Source organism: Lampris incognitus, chromosome 1 (genome assembly GCF_029633865.1).
Source record: "Lampris incognitus isolate fLamInc1 chromosome 1, fLamInc1.hap2, whole genome shotgun sequence".
Lineage (NCBI taxonomy): Eukaryota > Metazoa > Chordata > Actinopteri > Lampriformes > Lampridae > Lampris > Lampris incognitus.
Window position 1 is genome coordinate 33,269,253 of NC_079211.1, and position 19,167 is coordinate 33,288,419.

Sequence of the window (19,167 nt, forward strand, 5' to 3'; positions counted from 1 at the left end):
GTGTTGGTAGGCAACAGAATAGACCGCTAAGCTACCCAGATGCCCCCTCTTAAGCGTGTTTTGAATATGTCGATTAAAATCTTACTCTAATTTTGGTAATCAGATAAAGGCATCACATGACCACTTCAAAAATCACAGTATTACTGTGATCAGGGTTAGGATTGGTGCATTAGCTGTGCACATAAACACACCCGTTGTGTTATGCATGTTGCTATGCCAAGCTTGGATGTAATGCATTTGCTGCCATGTTGACCTCTGAACTATTGCACAGAAAACCCTTGTCCCAAGGTTTAGGTAAACATCGTTGAGGGCTCTAGGAAAGCTCTATCTGGCAGTATGCAAACAGAGTGTATGAAAAATAGAACACACTGGCTTTGCTGGCAATCAAAAGAGTCAACCATTATGAAATGAGGTGCATACTGAGTATGCTGAGATTTTTGAGTGCGATGCTTTTCACACATCAGTTTAGATGATAGATATATGAACTCACATAGATTCTGCGCAGTCTTGCCATCCAGGATTCGAAGCTCCTTTGCCTTCTTCTTGAATTGCGTCATCCGGTCATCTGTTTCATCCACATCCTTTTTCACTGTGGGGGGAAAAATAAGGTTCAATATTGCAATCATCATCATCATCACCATCATCATGTTCACCATCATCTGTAGCCACAACTTCCAAAGCATGTGCATTATAATAGCATAATGAACAATGGCTTCACTTTCAACAGTTTAGTAAAATAAAATCAGCCATAAAGGCAAATATAGATATACAAATATAAATATTAAGTCTTCAACGAAGAGAAATAAAAAAATTACGAGAATCTAGGTTGAGAAAACAGGTTAAGGTGCTTTTATAGCTTAAATCAGTTATGAAACAGAGTTCATGACCACAGTAATTACTTTCAAACAAAAAGAAACAAGATACAGAAGGAAAAGCTTTTATATATATATATATATATATATATATATATATAGATAAGATATATATATTTTTTTTCTTCTTCCATCCATTCCATTCATTATCCAAACGGCCTATCCTACTCGGGGTCGCGGGGATGCAGGAGACTTTCCCAGCAGCCATTGGGCGGCAAGTGGGGAGACACACTGGACAGGCCGCCAGGCCATCACATGGCTGACACACACAAACACAAACACGCACACACACACACACACACACACACACACACACACACACACACACACACACACACACACACACACACACACACACACACACACACACCTATAGGGACAATTTAGTATGGCTGATTCCCCTGACGTACATGTCTTTGGACTGTGGGAGGAAACCGGAGCAGACACGGGGAGAACATGCAAACTCCACACAGAGGACTACCCCGGGGCTCGAACCCAGGACGTTCTTGCTGTGAGGCGACAGTGCTAACCACTGTGCCGAGCCTATTTTTCTCCAGTATTTTTTTTCTTCCAATGTTGCTATATTGAGTCATCACTAAGAACTACATTAATTTGAAAAACAAAGTCTTAATGAGAAAGTCACGCCTTCGCTTAAATGTTATTTTGTCGTGTGCAAACCGATTGTCTTTACAAGCTATTTTCATGCTCTTGTAACTGTCATGGAGCTGTGCTTGGTGGCAAACTGGTGTGGAACTGATCCAAATAAATGTAGTCTTTTCTGTCGAGCCTTACACTCAAGAGGCCTTGGCGCATATGGCAAAACACAAAGGTGTTAAGAAGAGGATATGGCTGATGAAAGACCCCTTTAATATTACACAGACACAGCATGACAAGCAAAATGATCTGCTTTCACTAACAGTAAAGTGTGCTCTCCCGAGAATGACTTCTCCGTGTGTGTGTCCCCCTGTCTCTGTGCAGGTAAGTAGATAGTTGATAAACACATAGCTCCTTCCCCGAGGCCCAGACAGTCAAATCCAAGAGCTAGGGAGATAATTGTGCTGCCACTATATTTCTAGAGAGTGGCGCGAACTCACCATTGCCTGGCTGAGAACCACAATCCACATTGGTCAAAAACTGAGGAGACCGACCTCAGAGTGAGAGCATAATACCCTGGACTGGGAATACAACGCTGCAGCAAATATTGCTCTTAACCTATACTTCACATTCATTGGAGTTTGCCTCGAAACATGAGTGTGCAGCAAGCGATCTAAAAAATGTGTGAAAAAGTTAAACCACGAGGCCACAATTTAGGAGATAACTCGTCTACAGAAATGTACACGCAACACTTTAAAGGAGTTGCAGCGTTAAAGAGGAGTGGCGCATACAAATGCAAAGAAAACAGCAGCAGCAGAAGGAAGAGAAAGACTTCTTGGACCCCTCCCCACCCCCATGTAGGCTGGTGGAGAGGCAGCGTGCCTTATCGCTAATCATCCCAACTCCTCTATTTATTTAAGCCCAAGGTGGGACTCTCCCAGGAAATCAAGAACAAACAAGCCGTTCCCCTAGCACTGACGTGCATATTTGAAGAAACAATCAAAGAGGCAGCATCTCTTGGGCAACCAGACGAAGTAATGCTGCAGGCGTCTGCAGACGCTCCAGTGCTTGCTGTCAACGCGTGACTTCGGGGATGAGACTGTTTACAGTGTACAGCAGTGCTGCAGCAGAGAAGAGGCAAGTCCTGTTATTACAATGGTACAGTTTAACGTTTCTCTAATCAGCATCTAAGCAGGCCCCTTTGCTTCAAAATAGTCGGAGGCTAGCTTAACAGTTGGGAGAGAGCAGACTGCTCCACCTTTGTGCTAAGAGGTGAATGGTTAAACTCCGGATTTCAAAAAAGTGTTGATGTGCAGTGTGTGACTTCTGGATCTGCAGAGGGGTTGTGTAAAACCCATGATGGGGGAAGAAAAGAGGTAAAGGTACAGATTTTGTGGAAAGAGAGAGAAAGCATGCCTTGACTCTCAACTTTCTCATCATATGGCTGTATTACCGTACTGGCAGTATGAAAAATCACTGCATTACAAGAAAGTATCACACCCCATCCCACTGCAAAAAATAAATAAATTAATTAAATAAAGTAAAAACAAGAAAAACATTAAGCCATAACTTGAGGGTATAAACGTTATGACTCTTGTGGTTTTTACAAGACCTGGGAAAATATATTTCATTAAATTTCAGGAGCTGCAATTTTCCTTGTAATAACCCTAAACCTCTAACCACCAGCACTTGTTAGATGAAATCACTCAACAAACAGAAATAAAAACTACCCGGTTACTGTAAATTACTGATTGATAAGTCCCCTGCTGATCTCACTGCCACAATATTATGAGTCAAGCAAGCTGACTACGTTAGTTTGTGCACCAATATTTAATTAACTATTTATTTTACTCTTTCCTCCCCTTTTTTTTTCCTTAACTCAGCTGGATGGCTGTGATCCAAGGAACCGTGCTGGGCTTCTCGTGAACAAGGGGCTTGGACAAAGAAACTGGAGAGCTAGAAAAAATAAAACATCAGGAAACAACGATCTCCCTCTGTGGTCGCCCCACTGGCTGAGGGCAAATGAAGCTGGGGGGGGGGATTTGGGCTGGGCTGTTTGAGATTCTTAATCATTCTCTTTGACCCTGTTTCATTTCCTCTGCTGCCCCTTGAATTGCTCACCTAGGTAACTCACACTTTCAGCAGGATGCTCACGGCTCGTCCGTCAGAGCCTCAGCTGTCCTCGCCCTTACCCCCGGAGCCCTGCGCCAACTCAAATTAAATAGAAAACGGGCCCTAATATTCTGAAACAGACACATTCCTTTATGGTAACATCCAATAGTCCTAAGAGCCCTCCCACTGGGCAATGAGCAGTGGCATCAGTCTACTTATTTCGGCTACAGTATTCGCTGGCTGACTCAACTATGCCACATGTCACATGTTTCCACTGAGCACTGCATGTGGACTGACGGGTCCTGGAGGGCCTGCACACAGTCTGCTGCTGTGCAAGTCAGAAGCCCGGATGTGGGGAGAGGATGACTGTAGGTAGCAAACCTCAACCAGATGGTTTACCGTAGTTACAAAAAAGGTTTTAAAAATGCATCCTGCACACAAATCGTAAAACTGACTGAGAACATGTGTTGAATTGGCACCACAAAAGGTGCACTTAAATTCTTAAAGAAAGAAAGAAAAAAAAAGGTTCAGGAAAGCATGCAACTTATCCAAGTTCCATGCTGCCAAGAAAGCTTGAACTTCCCTAAGCAGTGATAACATGACAGTTGATCAAAATGTCTGCCAAAGTTGAAACGTGTATTACTGGTTGCCTGGTGGCTAAAATGTAATACTCTGACAACAATGCCATCCCTCTTGTACAGCTTTTTGTTTGTTAATGCAATCTCCCATGCATCCATTTAGAGGAGAAATGTTTGCAGAGGGAGGAATGTGGGGGTGTGTTTGGCAGCCAGCAGGTTTGTTTGGCGCTGTCATGCTCAATGAAAACATAAAGCTGCTCCTCGTAAAGATGTATCATTTCTGTGACAGGCTGTCAGGCCAGGACATGGTTATAGTGCAATCTTAATCACGAGCTAATACCACAGGCAAATGCATCTATTAATTGATCTCCTTCCCTCCCTGGAAATAAAATAAGCACTCATTAAACACGTGCATTGATAAGATTTTGTTTTGGTTTTTTTAAAGAGCGAAAAGGAACAATAGAAAACAAAAATGAGAAGCAAACCTGATTAAACCTACATAATACAAACCATATTTATGTCTGAAAACGACCTATTTTTAGGTCCACATAAAAGACAGCAATGCTTATTGGTTGTGCTGTAAAGGAAGTGGTCCTCACATCGAGTGTAGACAAGCAGTTATAGTGGTTCAATGTGTTTAAGTTTAGGATTAAGGTGTGGTAGTGTGTTAAATGTAAGCTGTGGTTAACGTTTGGTAGTGGTTAAGGGTAACTAGTGGCTCCATTTTGGGTCAAGATTAGGTAGTGGTTAAGTTTTGGGTTAAGGGTTACGGTTAGGGGGTGGCTAATTTTAGGGCTTGGGTTAGGTTGTTGTTATCGAGTATTTTCCTTGTGTTGAACAACTCAATCGATTGGCTATGTTTGTCTAATCCCTTGGTTTCCGAGAGAAAAATGCCAGTGGGATGACAATCACTTCCATCTGTGACCAATACAGACGCTGGAGTGTCAGTCAAAAATGCTGTCGTGAGTAATTTTCAGAGGTTTTGTCATTTAATGGTCATTTACATAGAACAACTAGTCTTAGTCAAACAGTAAATAGAAATAATAAATAAAACAAACAAACAAAAAACAAATAAATGGTTTCTCATTTGGTATCACAGAGCCATGTTCTTCCAACCAAAATAATAATAATAATAATAATAATAATAATTGTAATTAGTAATAAATCATTGCATGTGGAGTATATACAGGACAAAACTTTAGATGACATGTAATAGTTGTCTTCTGAGTAATACATCCTGTGTCATGGATAGCTAAGCTTCTGCATAGTTATCTTGCACCAGATGGTCCAAGGGAGAGAAGGTCAAAAGATTTAGACTTGATATTCACCATGCAAGACAGTGTAAATGTGGTGGGGAAAGACACAGTATTTCATAATGATTTGTTATGATAATATAACTTACACGGGCAGAAACTCAAGGGAGGAAAGCTATTTCACAATTATGTTGAAAAAAAAGAAAAGATATATTACCGCCTACATAGCCACATAAATGGAAGGTGCTGGTGAGTCAAACTGTTACACATCCCATTGACTGAGGAGGAGTTAAAGCTTGTTTAAAAGGAGTTAACAAAAATGATGGAGGATTGGTGGGAAAAAAACCCCATAAATAATGTGAGTAAAAACTGATTTGGCTCATTAAGGATGACTTGGCGTCTCTGTTAAGCCTTCTCTGTGGGCTTTGGATTGAGAAACACCCCCCGGGAGGCTCTGTGATACCAAGAGTTCTCCAACACTTGGACATCCACTCTGTTTGCTGGCCCAGAATCACTACCCTGGTCGCCTTCCATAAAATATCTCCCTCAAGGCAGCCAGAAGAGCCTGGAGCATTACAAAGCTAAACATTACCACATGCTCACTTCCGGACACATACCGTCCGGCTGAGCCCCGCCACCAGATAAAGCAGAGTGAAGGAACCTTGAAGAGAAATAAAAGAAACTACAGATGACAGGTCTTCAACAAACATGTTTAAGGGCAAGGCAACACAGAGTGGAACAGACAATGTAGAGTCTGGCTCTCCAGAAGGCAATTTATTCCCTCCAATGTGCAATCTGCCTGCAAACATGTGCCCTGTCCTCCATCTCAGGGTCTCACACTGAGAATTGAGCTGCTAGAGCTGCCAGCCCCTCTAAAGGAGATGGATTCTGAGGAAAGAGAGCCACTGGCCTCAGCCATGCCTGTTTTACTGAAATATCAATTCCACAGAAGGAGATATACAGTGTATTTCAAAATATGTTTGGTGTTTTAAAACACCTCTGAGCAAAGGTCTCTTTTGTGACTTTTTTTTTTTGCCTACAAGGATTGTATGGTATTGGTATGCAAAGACGTCATTTGAAGGAAAGATATATTGTTTTGTTTTGTTTTTTTTTGGGGGGGGGGGTTCCCTTTTTTTCTCCCCAATTGTACGTGGCTAATTACCCTATTTTTCCGAGCCATCCCGGTCACTGCTCCATCCCCTCCGGGGAGGGCTGCAGACTACCCCCTACTACCACATGCCACATGTGGAGTCACCAGCCACTTCTGTTCACCCAAGAGGGAAGAGTTTCACCATGGGGACGTAGCACGTGGGAGGATCACGCTATTCCCCCTAAAACGGGCACCCCAAATGACCAGAGGAGGCGCTAGTGCAGCGATCAGGACAAATACCCACATCCGGCTTCCCACCCGCAGACACGGTCAATTGTGTCTGTAGGGATGCCCAACCAAGCCGGAGGTAACACAGAGGGTTCAAACCAGCGATCACCATGTTGGTAGGCAACGGAACAGACTGCTATGCTACCTGGACGCCAGATATATTGTTATTACAACCACCACAAGTTTCCTCTCTGCAATACTGTGTAATATGATGAAAGTACATTTCAATGTGCAATTGAAAAGTAAAAACAAACAAAAAAGGTAAAGGCCAATATGCAGCTATAAGGGATGATTGTATCAATGTTTTGGTTTGTCTTTTCGGCATCAGTTTCTGCTTTAGTTAAATATGCCACTTTTCTGTAAATTGTCGAGCAGTTTGGTGCTGCCCGTTAAGCTCCCACAGTGCACTTCAGCCCATTAAGCTGCCATGGTCCAGAGGTCGGTGCCTTTGAAGCTTTGTACTATCTCTTTCAATTTCACCCATGAAAACAGAAAACAGATGGGAAATCCCTGCCTTAAGAGCAGGGTCAACATACAAGAGTGGACTCGATGAGTAAAATGTATTAAGGCTGGAAAATAGACTGGAAAACAAGTTTGCTAAGTGTCCATTGGCAAGACAGAGACTTGGTGAAGGCGGCACAAAGCCCAATCGCACCTTGAATAACGACTGAGACCTCCCAAAATAGAGAGCGCAGTCAAGGTTTGAAAGCACCATTTGACCAGCAAATTCCAGCTGTGACCAATTTTTCCCCCTGACTAAGGCTAAACAGAGGTCTCTCTCTCTCTCATCCCCAAAGCCAATTTGCAGTCTGGATATAAACTGTTCTCACCACTCCCTCTATCTCAAACCTCAAAAGTGTGCTCCCACTCTCAAAAAGGCAATCCCTTTTTTGCACTGTCTCAGGATTATGATTTTTTTTCACCTTGCAAATACATACTGATCAGATTTAATAAAACTTCAAAATACTAGTAAAACATTACAAAAACCATGGTATTAAGATGCATGCTCAATGCATCATCCAACTGGTGTTTGTTTGCATTCAAGTATAAGTACCAGTGTTGGTGAAAATGAGTTGGACTTTGAGTTTGTGTATAGGAAAACTGACACATGTGATCTATTAACGAAGCTATAGTAGAGATCACAACTTAATCAAGTAATTCATGTAACCACTTCCTTTTTGCCATTTTACAACCTTGACATGCCATGAGTATTGGAGCTGTGTTTTTAGAAACCCCTCAGCCCAAGGTGAGGCGATTAAAAGGAGCTGCAGGCATGTGTGTGTGTGTGTGTGTGTGTGTGTGTGTGTGTGTGTGTGTGTGTGTGTGTGTGTGTGTGTGTGTGTGTGTGTGTGTGTGTGTGTGTGTGCGTGTGTGTGTGCGAGACCTTAAACCATGCAATCATCATCATGCCTAATGATAATGGAGAGTGTGGGAAGTGGTTGCTAATGATAATGATGATGGAAATTGTGGAGTGTGTGTGAAGTGTGAGAGCATACACACTGGTGTACGTCAAGTAAAACACCACTCCCTGAAAAGATGTTTTCATTTGCACCCGTTCCTCCCTTTATGACTGAGCAAGGATAAATGTGTTTTTAGGCCGACTGATTTTCTAGGGTCAATCCGCTTTCTTGCTAAAAACAGCTGGTTCTCCTCATGCAAGATCTCTAAATAGAAGGTGTGTGTGTGTGTGTGTAGGCAGCGAAGGTGTGTGTGTGTGTGTGTGTTTGTAGGTGGCTCAGTCCCACAGAGTGACTGTCTGACCCGTGGCCAGTAATGGTTTCAGCATGTAGAGAGAGTCCCAGCCCACGCTTCCAGATGCACGGCTGTGCCTGGAGCAAGGCCCAAGAGGCAAAACCATGCTGCTTTACCTCCGTATCAAATGAGACACATGAAAACATGGGCGTTTATGTGTAGTGCTACCCTTTCCTGTTCCTATTATTCCTGGGGGTGAGATAGAGCCTTACCATATAGAGGATTGCTATGTTCAGTTTCACCCACAGCTGAAGGGATATAGCCTTATTTGCAAACTTGTTGGCTCTATATATACATAAAATAAAAACAGCACAGAAATAAACAACTGATCTGCTCACAGTTGGTGGGATATAACTACTTTTTTTTTTCTGAATCCTCCAGCCTTAATTACGTTCATGAACCATGGCTTTTCTAAGGTTTCCATATGAGCTCTTGGGCTTTAGTGAAGTTAAATTCAAAGTGGGGGTAACCCCTGATTCCCCTGAGCAATTATCTAATCGACGGGGGATTGATATTCATTAGGCATGAGAATACTCCCATTAGGTGAGGGAGGAGCTGTGCCACTGCAGTGTCTTTAAGATTGAAATTACACCAACATATAGTATATTTGTTCAACACAGACCACAAGAAATGAACAGTGGCAGAAAATAGCCCATACATATGCTTAAACGAAAACCCCTTACATCAATAACTGGGAGCCAAAAGAGCATTGACAATGACCTGGGTTTTGGTACAGCCTCTTAACTAATCTGTTTAATCTGCCCACATCTACGCATTGTTGCTCTGTCTCGCAGAGCAGGGAGTGTGGGAAGGCACTGACTCTGCCTTATAAATTGGTCATAGAGACATGCTCCTGGGGGCAGCCAATGGATTGAGCCTGACAGCGGATCAGCTTCATTCCCTGGTTGCGCGAGGGCAGCTCGTTGTGACCCAATGCGCTTGAACGCCAGTGACGGGCAGTAGCCAATGGTCCAAACTGCTGCCCCCGGCGTCCATTAAGACCCCGCCATGCCGGCCTACTTTAAGCATTCAGCAGACAAGGCTGGAGCTGGGCTCATGTCACTGTGGAGGGATGAAGAGCAGAGATTTGAGGTTGAGGCTGTTCCTCAGACAGCTGGCAGGATAACTGACGTCCCAGTGGTCTCTATTACCTCTCCCAGCACAACCCTGCACAGGACACAACCTAGACAGGAACATCGGAGTCCTCTGAAAGGACTGGAAATGGAGGTATTCACCAACTAAGTGCACTGCCAACATACTCACCTTGAAAAACTTTGACAATGGTAAGATATGTCACTGGAAAAAAATTAAATAAATATGTGCGTTGTGCTATTATATATATATATATATATATATATATATATATCCCAGACCAGTGTTTCTCAACCGGGGGTCCGCGGACCCCTAGTGGCCCGTGGTGTAATTGCAAGGGTCCGTGAAAATAAAATATCTTTAAAAAAAAGATCCTATGACATTTATAGAAATAGGATTATTTTACTCAAATGTGACTGAGACCTTTATCTACCTAAACTATAAAGGGTAACAGGACTTTTTTCTCTAATTACATCTGTTTCACAAGTGTAATTTATTGTAATTTAATAAGAGATCTCGCTCCCGTTTGCATTGTTAAAAGTTACTGCATAAAAATTCTGTTGTTACATATATCTGAAAGTTACTGAATACATATTCTGTTTTGTTACATATATCTGAAAGTTACTGCATAAGAATTCTGTTTTGTTAACTATATCTAAGTTACAACTGAAAGCTCTTATTTTTGCCCCAAAGAGTGAATAAATGCTATAATGCAATTTAAAATGCAGTTTCTACTGTTTCTATCAAATTGCAACCCCCCTCCCCCAAGATCAGGTGGAGGGGTCCTCAGGGTAGATCAAAAATACGCAGGGGGTCCAGGACCCCAAAAAGGTTGAGAACCACTGTCCCAGACTACAAGTTGCACCGGAGTATAGTTCGCACTCAGCAGACAATGTGTTGCAAGGAAAAAAAAAAAACTTATATAAATCGCTTCAGTGTATAAGTCGCATTTATGTGGCGTTCAATAGGGTCACAAGATTAAACAGTGCCATCTAGTAGCCTTCGCTGAAATGTGGTGTATTCATCCGACAAAATTATATTGTGAATGAATGATGATTTATTTCAAACACGTAAATAAGCAGGATATAACACACAGATAATCCATTGCCAATAATCTGAAGTGATCAACAAATCCACACATCAAACTCAGTGAACAAATCTCTGTATGCATCACATCATTTGTTACATGTTTGCAGGACCAACCAGATGAATAAAAAAACAGCGACTTATAGTCCAGGAAATAGGGTGTGTGTGTCGGGGGGTGGGAGGTTATAGATATATAATTAGTGTGTTTCTTTCTTGATTTCTGGTAACATTAGAAGGAATTAACTTCAGCCATGTACAGTATGTCACAGCATATAATAGCAGAAGTGCAGGGCTTTTGTCTGTTCTGTTTCTGCCCTACTTCAGAGTCCAGACGAACAGGCCTGTGTTCTGTACATTTGTCAGCTGACAGAGCATAATCTGACCCCCCCATCCCCCCCACCCACTGTTCTTTTTTCATAGAGCCGTTTTTCATTTGGTCTTCCTCTCCCTCACTATGCAATATCTCATTTCCCCTGGACAGTAGTTTATCATCCCCTGTTCAACCTTTGGGATTTAAAACACCATGCAAAACACAGAAAGAGTGGGAGGAAAACAGAAATTCTTAAAAAAAAGGAAGCAAGTGAAAAAAAAACTGGTTGCTTGACGCTTGGCTTGTGCTCTGTCTAAGTTTTGTTTCTTCACTTCTAAATTTCTCTCGTCTTCCCTGTTTGGCTGTCATCCTCAAGCCATAGATTCTTCAATGATCCTTTGTTGAAGCTTAGCGAGTCACTGTTCACTGTAAAGCTTTGTCTAAGTACAAAAAAATACCCAAAATCGTTGCGCTGCTGATTACCCAACCTATTGTTTGAACCTGGCTGCATTCTTTTATTCTATTCATCATCATCTGTCTGGCTCACACAATGACAACACCAGTTATGAGATTTTAGGATTGTTAGTTTCCTATCCTGTTGTTTATTCTTTTGTTTTGTTTTTTGTTTTCTTTTGGATTTTTCTTCTTTTCTCTCCCCAATTATACTTGACCAATTACCCCACTCTTCCAAGCCATCCCAGTCACTGCTCCACCCCCTCTGCCGATCTTGGGAGGGCTGCAGACTACCACATGCCTCCTCCTATACATGTGGAGTCGCCAGCCGCTTCTTTTCAACTGACAGTGAGGCGTTTCGCCAGGGAGACGTAGCACATGGGAGGATCACACTATTCCCCCCAGTCCCCCCCCCCCGACCGACCAGAGGAGGCACTAGTGCAGCGACCAGGACACATACCCATATCCGGCTTCCCACCCAATTGTGTCTGTAGAGACGCCCGACCGGAGGTAACAGCTGGAGGTAACATGGGATTTGAACCGGCGATCACCATGTTGGTAGCCAATGGAATAGATCGCCATGCCACCCGGTCACCCCCATTTATTTCTTTTCTATATATACACTATATGGAAAAAAGTATTGGGACACACCTGTTAATCATTGAATTGAGGTGTTTCAGACCCATTGCCACAGGTGTATAAAATCAAGCAGCTAGCCATGCAGTCTGTATTTACAAACATTTGTGAAAGAATGGGTCATTCTGAAGAGCTCAGTGAATTCAAGTGTGGTACTGTCATAGCATGCAACCTTTGTGATAAGTCAGTTTGTGAAATTTCTTCCCTGCTAGATATTCCACAGTCAACTGTAAGTGGTATTATTGAAAAGTGGAAGTGTTTAGGAACAACAGCAACTCAGCCATGAAGTGGCAGATCACGTAAAGTCACACAGCGGGGTCAATAAGTGTGAGGCGCATAGTCCATAAAAGTCGCCAACGCTCTGTTGACTCAATAACTGCAGAGTTCCAAACTTCCTCTGGCATTAACATCAGCACAAAAACTGTGCGCCGGGAGCTTCATGGAATGGGTTTCCATTGCCGAGGAGCTGCATACAAGCCTTACATCACCAAGCACAATGCCAAGCGTTGGATGGAGTGGTGTAAAGCACGCTGCCACTGGACTCTAGAGCAGTGGAAATGTAATCTGTGGCATGATGAATCACACTTCTCTGTCTGGCAGTCTGATGGACGAGTCTGGGTTTGGCGGGTGCCAGGAGAACATTACCTGCCTGACTGCATTGTGCCAACTGTAAAGTTTGGTGGAGGAGGGATAATGGTATGGGACTGTTTTTCAGGGGTTGGGCTAGGTCCCTTAGTTCCAGTGAAGGAAAATCTTAATGCTTCAGCATACCAATACATTTTGGACAATTCTATGCTTCCACCTTTGTGGGAACAGTTTGGGGAAGGGCCCTTTTCTGTTGCAGCATGACTGTGCCCCAGTGCACAAAGCAAGGTCCATTAAGACATGGTTGGGTGAGTTTGGTGTGGAAGAACTTGACTGGCCCGCACAGACCCCTGACCTCAACCCCATCGAACACCTTTGGGATGAACTAGGACGGAAATTGCGTGCCAGGTCTTCTCGTCCAACATCAGTGCCTGACCTCACAAATGCTCTTCTGGATGAATGGGCAACAATTCCCACAGACACACTCCAAAATATTGAGGAAAGCCTTCCCAGAAGAGTTGAAAGTTATAGCTGCAAAGGGGGGACCAACTCCATAGTAATGCCTATGGATTTAGAATCGGATGTCATAAAAGCTCCTGTAGGTGTAATGGCCAGGTGTCTCAATACTTGTGTACATACAGTACTTATTCCAATTAAGCATGATGGGCAGCTTTTCCCTATCCCAGTAAGCACTGGGCACATGGCAGAATGCACCCTATGCTTTCTGGGATATGTTTTTGATTTTTTTTCCCCCCTGCAGCTCTCTGCTGTCAGATAACATTAGTACAAGTAGTATTTGGGCAGGTTCGTCTAGTAAAAGAGCTAAAAAACATATCAAGGCATGAAAGGTTGTCAACCAAGGAAAAGTTGGCTATGCAAGGTTCATGTTTTATTTTTAAGAAATGTGCCCATGTATTATCCCTTCTTCTTGTGAAGGTTAACCGATAGGTTGATCCAATTTGTCTACGAAGGTGTGAAAGGACTTAAGAAATACTTCACATCTCCGTGTGGGGAAATGTCAAGGTTTGCTGAGCGATGAGAACAAGAGGAGGGGGAAGTGACTTTTTCCCTTTCTGGTGGATTGACTCTACGCTTGTTAGCGGCAATAGGTTTATCCTTGGGAATCAATGCAGGGACAGATATGTACAGTATAATTGTAAGTCCCCAATCCCATAAAAGACAGTTGGTGCTATGCCTGCCACTAAAAATGCATGCCTTGCCGCTCAGCACACAAGCTGTGGATGTCCTCCTAGCTGGAGATAAACAATTCTTGACAGGCATTGAGTGCTGAGTATATTCTGAGATGGGATGGCTGAGGTTGGGCCGGCGATGTGATTGAAGCTCTAACAGATTCCTTTGTGTCACCTCCTGATGACTATTCTTCAGACAGCTGCAGTGGAACATGTTCCAGTGACATGAAGGTGTCAAAGCACACACGCCCTGATTAAAGATGTACCATTCAGCACCTGGGGATGGAGTGAGAAGTGAGGCGAGGTGAATGGGAGCGTGCGGAGAGGCTCTCAGTCGTGAACTGCATTTGAATCCTGTCGCCTCACTAGTTGTTGAGCAAGTCACCTGCCTCGATTATTATACAGTGAGTCTCTCTCTCCCTCTGCCACCCTCCTTCCTTCCTTCTCTCTCTGTCTCTCCCTCCCTCTGAGCATCCGTCGCTCCCTCTCACTCTTTGCATAACAGATCAAAGAGACATGACAGCTATGCTTAATCAGAGCTCACACCCAGGGGAGGAAGAGGTGGAAGATTAGGACAAGGGAAATCAGTGTCTAAGCGACTGAGAGCGGGTACAGAGCGGGCTGGCCGGGGCCGGGAGTCATCATAGGAATGCATGTGGATGTTTAAAGAGGAGGGAGTCACGGTCGGTGCTGGGTACTGATGTGCTCTGCGTGGGCGTAATGTACAGCTGGTCAGGGATGGCGGAGGAGAGACAGGGGAAACAAAACAGAGTGAGGGGGAATAAGACAGAGAAAAGGAAAAAAATTAAAATGAGAGCAAGTGAGCGAGTGAGAGAAAAAAATCCAACAAGAGAGGAGGACAGAGAAGGAAAAAAAAACTCTCTTGATTCCCTTCCCTCTGGCTTATGTTGCTTTGGCTGTAACCCTGAGGGCCCTCGACAGAAACCCACACATTCACATCATCCCCCTAACCGAACATTTCACATCAACTGCTTCATGTGAAATCCCGGTTCGCTGGCCATTGGTGGCTGGTTGCAGCAAAAAAAGAAGAAAAAAAAACTTTTCAGAAAATAGAGGATGGTGGGAAGATGTAGCAATAGAAAGTATAGCTGATTAATACCAGATGAAACACTGGCTTGAGTATCTGAAGTGTTTGGGGGGAGAAACAGAGATGAGTAAATATACTTCATAATCTAACATGTTGCAAAATGCAAAAGATTTATCTAAATCCCCCCCCTTTTCTTCTCAATTGTATCTGGCCAATTGCCCCACTTTTCCTCTTCTTCTTTATCCTGGTCACTGCTCCACCCCCTCTGCTGATCCAGGGAGGGCTGCAGATTACCACATGTCTCCTCTGATACATGTGGAGTCACCAGCTGCTTCTTTTCACCTGACAGTGAGGAGTTTTGCCAGGGGGACATATTGCATGGGAGGATCACGCTATCCCCCCCCCAGTTCCCCCTCCCTCATGAACAGATGCCCCGACCAACCAGAGGAGGCGATAATGCACCGACCAAGACACATACCCACATCTAGCTTCCCACCCGCAGACAAGGCCAGTTTTGTCTGTAGGGACGCCCGACCAAGCCGGGCATAACACGGGGATTCCAACCGGCGATCCCCGTGTTGGCAGGCAACAGAATAGACCGCCACGTCACCCGGACACCCTAAAAAAAAGTTTTTAATCCAGTCAGGTTCCACATTAGACCCTCTTTCTACAAAATGTTCCTGTTATCCTCCTCGGTATACAGTTAAATAGCTCAGCCTTTAAGATAATAAATGTGCATTTGGAAAAGTATTTACCCTTACAAAGACAAAAGATGTTGAGCGTCATGGGCAAAGCTAAGGACCTGGAGGTGTATGCCTGTAGACACAACACATACAAACAAGCTCTTGCTGTCCATAATATCTTGTGACAGATTTCCAGAAAAAAAAGTCTTCTTCAGAGCATCTCTATTCATGACAGTTAATACTTCACATCATTGGAATGTCTGCCAATATCAGCAGGAGGGAGGAATATTAAGTGTGAATGCAGCCTGACATCAGCATCCACACCACGTCTGCAGCATCGACGTCACATCATCATGTGTGATTTGATGGCTTACTATCTTTGTATCATCTTCTCACCATCATCACCATGACTTAATATGAATAGGTTATAAAAGATCACCCCCCCCTTTGAGCTCAAGTCTGAGCTCTCCTGAAGAGTAGATTTTGAGTATTTTCAAATTCAAAAATACTGCTACAAGAAGTAACATGTTACAGATTACTTAATTATTATATTATAAAATACTTCCCATCTCTGGTGAGAAAGGAGAAAAATACAACAGAAGAAAGAAAAGAAAGAAAGTAATAACTTAGAATTAGGAAAGACAAAAGAAATAAAAAAATAAGACCTCACGTGCAAATAAAAATAAATAAGACCTCACATGTACAATAACAATATTCTTCACAATGGCCTTCTGACATTGCGGGTAACTCACTAGCAATTAATGTTGATATGACTTCCTGGCGCACTCTGCAACTTGTATAATGTACACCTTTGATTACAGCTATCCATTGTTTAGTTTAATGACAAGAGATAAAACACTTTTAGTCAGGCCTAATAACTTATGATGATAGATTTCTTTCTCGTGCACTATCAATAGAAGGGTCAGTGCCCCGCATGTAAGGTGCAGCCATGATGAGTCGACTGGCAGTGCTGTAATTGGGTTCTTGACCCTCTACTCCAATGGAATTAGAGGTATCCGTGGGGTTGGGGCACAAGCCATTCAACCCCAATACGCCTCTTGGTGAGCTGTGTTACGATGTGTTTATGGGCCTGCTGCTGCACTGCTGTCTGGATGGCTATTGGATGGGATTCGGTGTTAACCCATGAGCAGTAAAAGCTATGCTGAGGCAACGAGTCAGTCACTTAGTGCTCTGGTTTGCCTTGTAAAACCGAGCCTGTGAGGGAATGGAGAGACCAAATAAAAGACCACACTTCCAACCCTGAGTTTTACTGGTCACTAGACCTATCCCTATCATCAGAAATCATTGGGGCCACAGCTCACTACTGCAATCACACAGAATTTATATTAAGTTTTTTTTAACAATAAAACTGTGTTACAACTACATCCTTAACAAGCCACAAGGATCACTGCTCGTGCTAGAAATCGAGAACCTTGATAGAAATTCCAATGAGGAAAAAAAAAACACAACCCAAACACACACTTGGTTTAAACCCCTTATGATACAGCAAACAGGAGGGGTGTTAGAGTATTCACACAAAAAAGTATATATATATATATATATATATATATATATATACACATATATACATATACATATACATATATATATATACATATATATATACATATACATGCATACACCTCACTCAGGTTTGTACAAAGGAGGCAAAATTTAGCACACATGTAAATATTCATGCCCTTCAGTAAATGTTAGCAAATGTCAACTCATCTCACCAAGCTAAGATCTCAAATATCACTGCTAGATTGATGAGATCAAATATACTACGATAAAATGTATCGACACCGTACGTGCTTAGCGGAGTAGCCTATCTCGTGTTCACAGGAACTTTCAAAGACAAAGGTTACTTGGCAGAACATGGTTTTAGTTCTTTTAGCGCAAGGCTAAAAGCCCGACATGATTCCGCTGTGCCATTTTTGCTTTCACAAAGACCCCAGCTGTGACCTAAACCCACAATCCTGAGATTAGGCCAGTATCCATATCCATCAGGTCATCGGGGGCTCACCATAATCAGGTTAGTTTAGCTACTGAAACATACACTCTATAGAAGTTTTGGTGGTGTGCAGTTCAAAAGAAAGTAGACGTACGTGTCTTTGCTACTCTGAGCCATTTCATAGGTACAGCTAGATGAAAAGAAACTGCATGAGGACAAAAACATGTCCAAAGGCATGTGCTGATCACTGGGATGTGTGTTCTCTCTCTGGATTATTTACTAGCCCTGTCAACCCCGTACCCCACAACCGACACACACACAGCCACCAATCCCCCCCCCACACACACACACACGTTCTCTCACTCACACACATGCACAGATCCCTTGCAGTGATTCCAGCTGGCCTTGATCTCAACAGGAGCCTTTGGAACGTCTGACTCCCTGGTATGACTCACTCTCTGATGAATGAAACAACCTATACACCCAGAGAGCACACACACACACACACGTGCGCGTGCACATACTGTTTGTCTACATAATACACAGTCATATACACGTACACACACACACACACACACACACACACACACAGACACACACACAAAATCATACACAAGATTCCCACTCTTCAAGCATTCCTTTCCTACCTAATCCATCCCATATCTAATAGCCATAAACAACAAATAAATACAGGTTGTTTTGGCTACAGATGCTTATCTGTAGCCAAAAGTCAGTTGTCAAGTGAATGTTATGGATGTTCGGATTTGCCTCTGACATATCAGACATAAGTACATGCTTGTTAAAGATAAATGGCTGATTCCTGCAGGACACATCACTTAGGAGCAACAAAGGATTTATGACAGCAGATATCGAATGGTTTGGAAGAGGATGGCTGGAAATAAAGAGACCACAAATGTATTACGTTGGGAGGATAAAAATAGGGAAACGCATGAATATAGTGATACACTCTAGCTCACACTGCATTTTTTCAGCTGTGGCATCTTTCACACACTTGGCATACTATAAGTGAGGTAGCAGAGGCAGGATGCAGCAAAAAAGGCGTTAGTGAGTACCATCAAACACAATGTCCAACATCCATCACTGTCTAAAACCAGAGAGCTGCCAGAAAGCTTTGCATTTCATCTGCTATCTCCAAATAAATTGTGTTTCACCATTTGATAAGCTTTCAACATTCCACTCCAGTGAAAACAACATGGGCTAAAATACTGTTATTAGAGCCGTAAAAGGCTGAGTTTTGTGGTGCTTTGACATGTAAGTACATCACTTAGGGCAATTAGGCGTTTAAAATGGATATTGCCGCCATTCACTTAAGCGCTGCTCTCTGAACTGATAGACTCCACCTGAGAAATTTTTTTTTTCGGGACTCAACTCAACCTGTGCCATATTATTATTTCACAATCCTGTGATAGCCTCGAATTGGGTTCTCTCTGGGGCACCTCTGCCAAATGGTTACAGTGCATACCACATGCCCACATGGTTGCAACCATCGCCAGTTTGACTCCAGATGGTGAACTTTGTTGCATGTCATACCCCTCCCTCTCATCTCTCTCTCTCTCTCTCTCTCTCTCTC

The 19,167-nt window shown here is 43.1% G+C and overlaps 1 protein-coding gene across 5 annotated transcripts in view; it reads right to left on the reverse strand.

Annotated features, from left to right (window-relative positions):
• Positions 1-19,167, reverse strand: part of diaph2 (diaphanous-related formin 2) — a 621,385-nt gene that overhangs the window by 296,430 nt on the left and 305,788 nt on the right. For all 5 annotated transcript variants that reach the window (XM_056275993.1, XM_056275983.1, XM_056276006.1 and 2 more), the window contains one exon: positions 491-589. In XM_056275993.1, the coding sequence (XP_056131968.1) occupies positions 491-589 (99 nt within the window). The remainder of the gene's footprint in view (positions 1-490; positions 590-19,167) is intronic.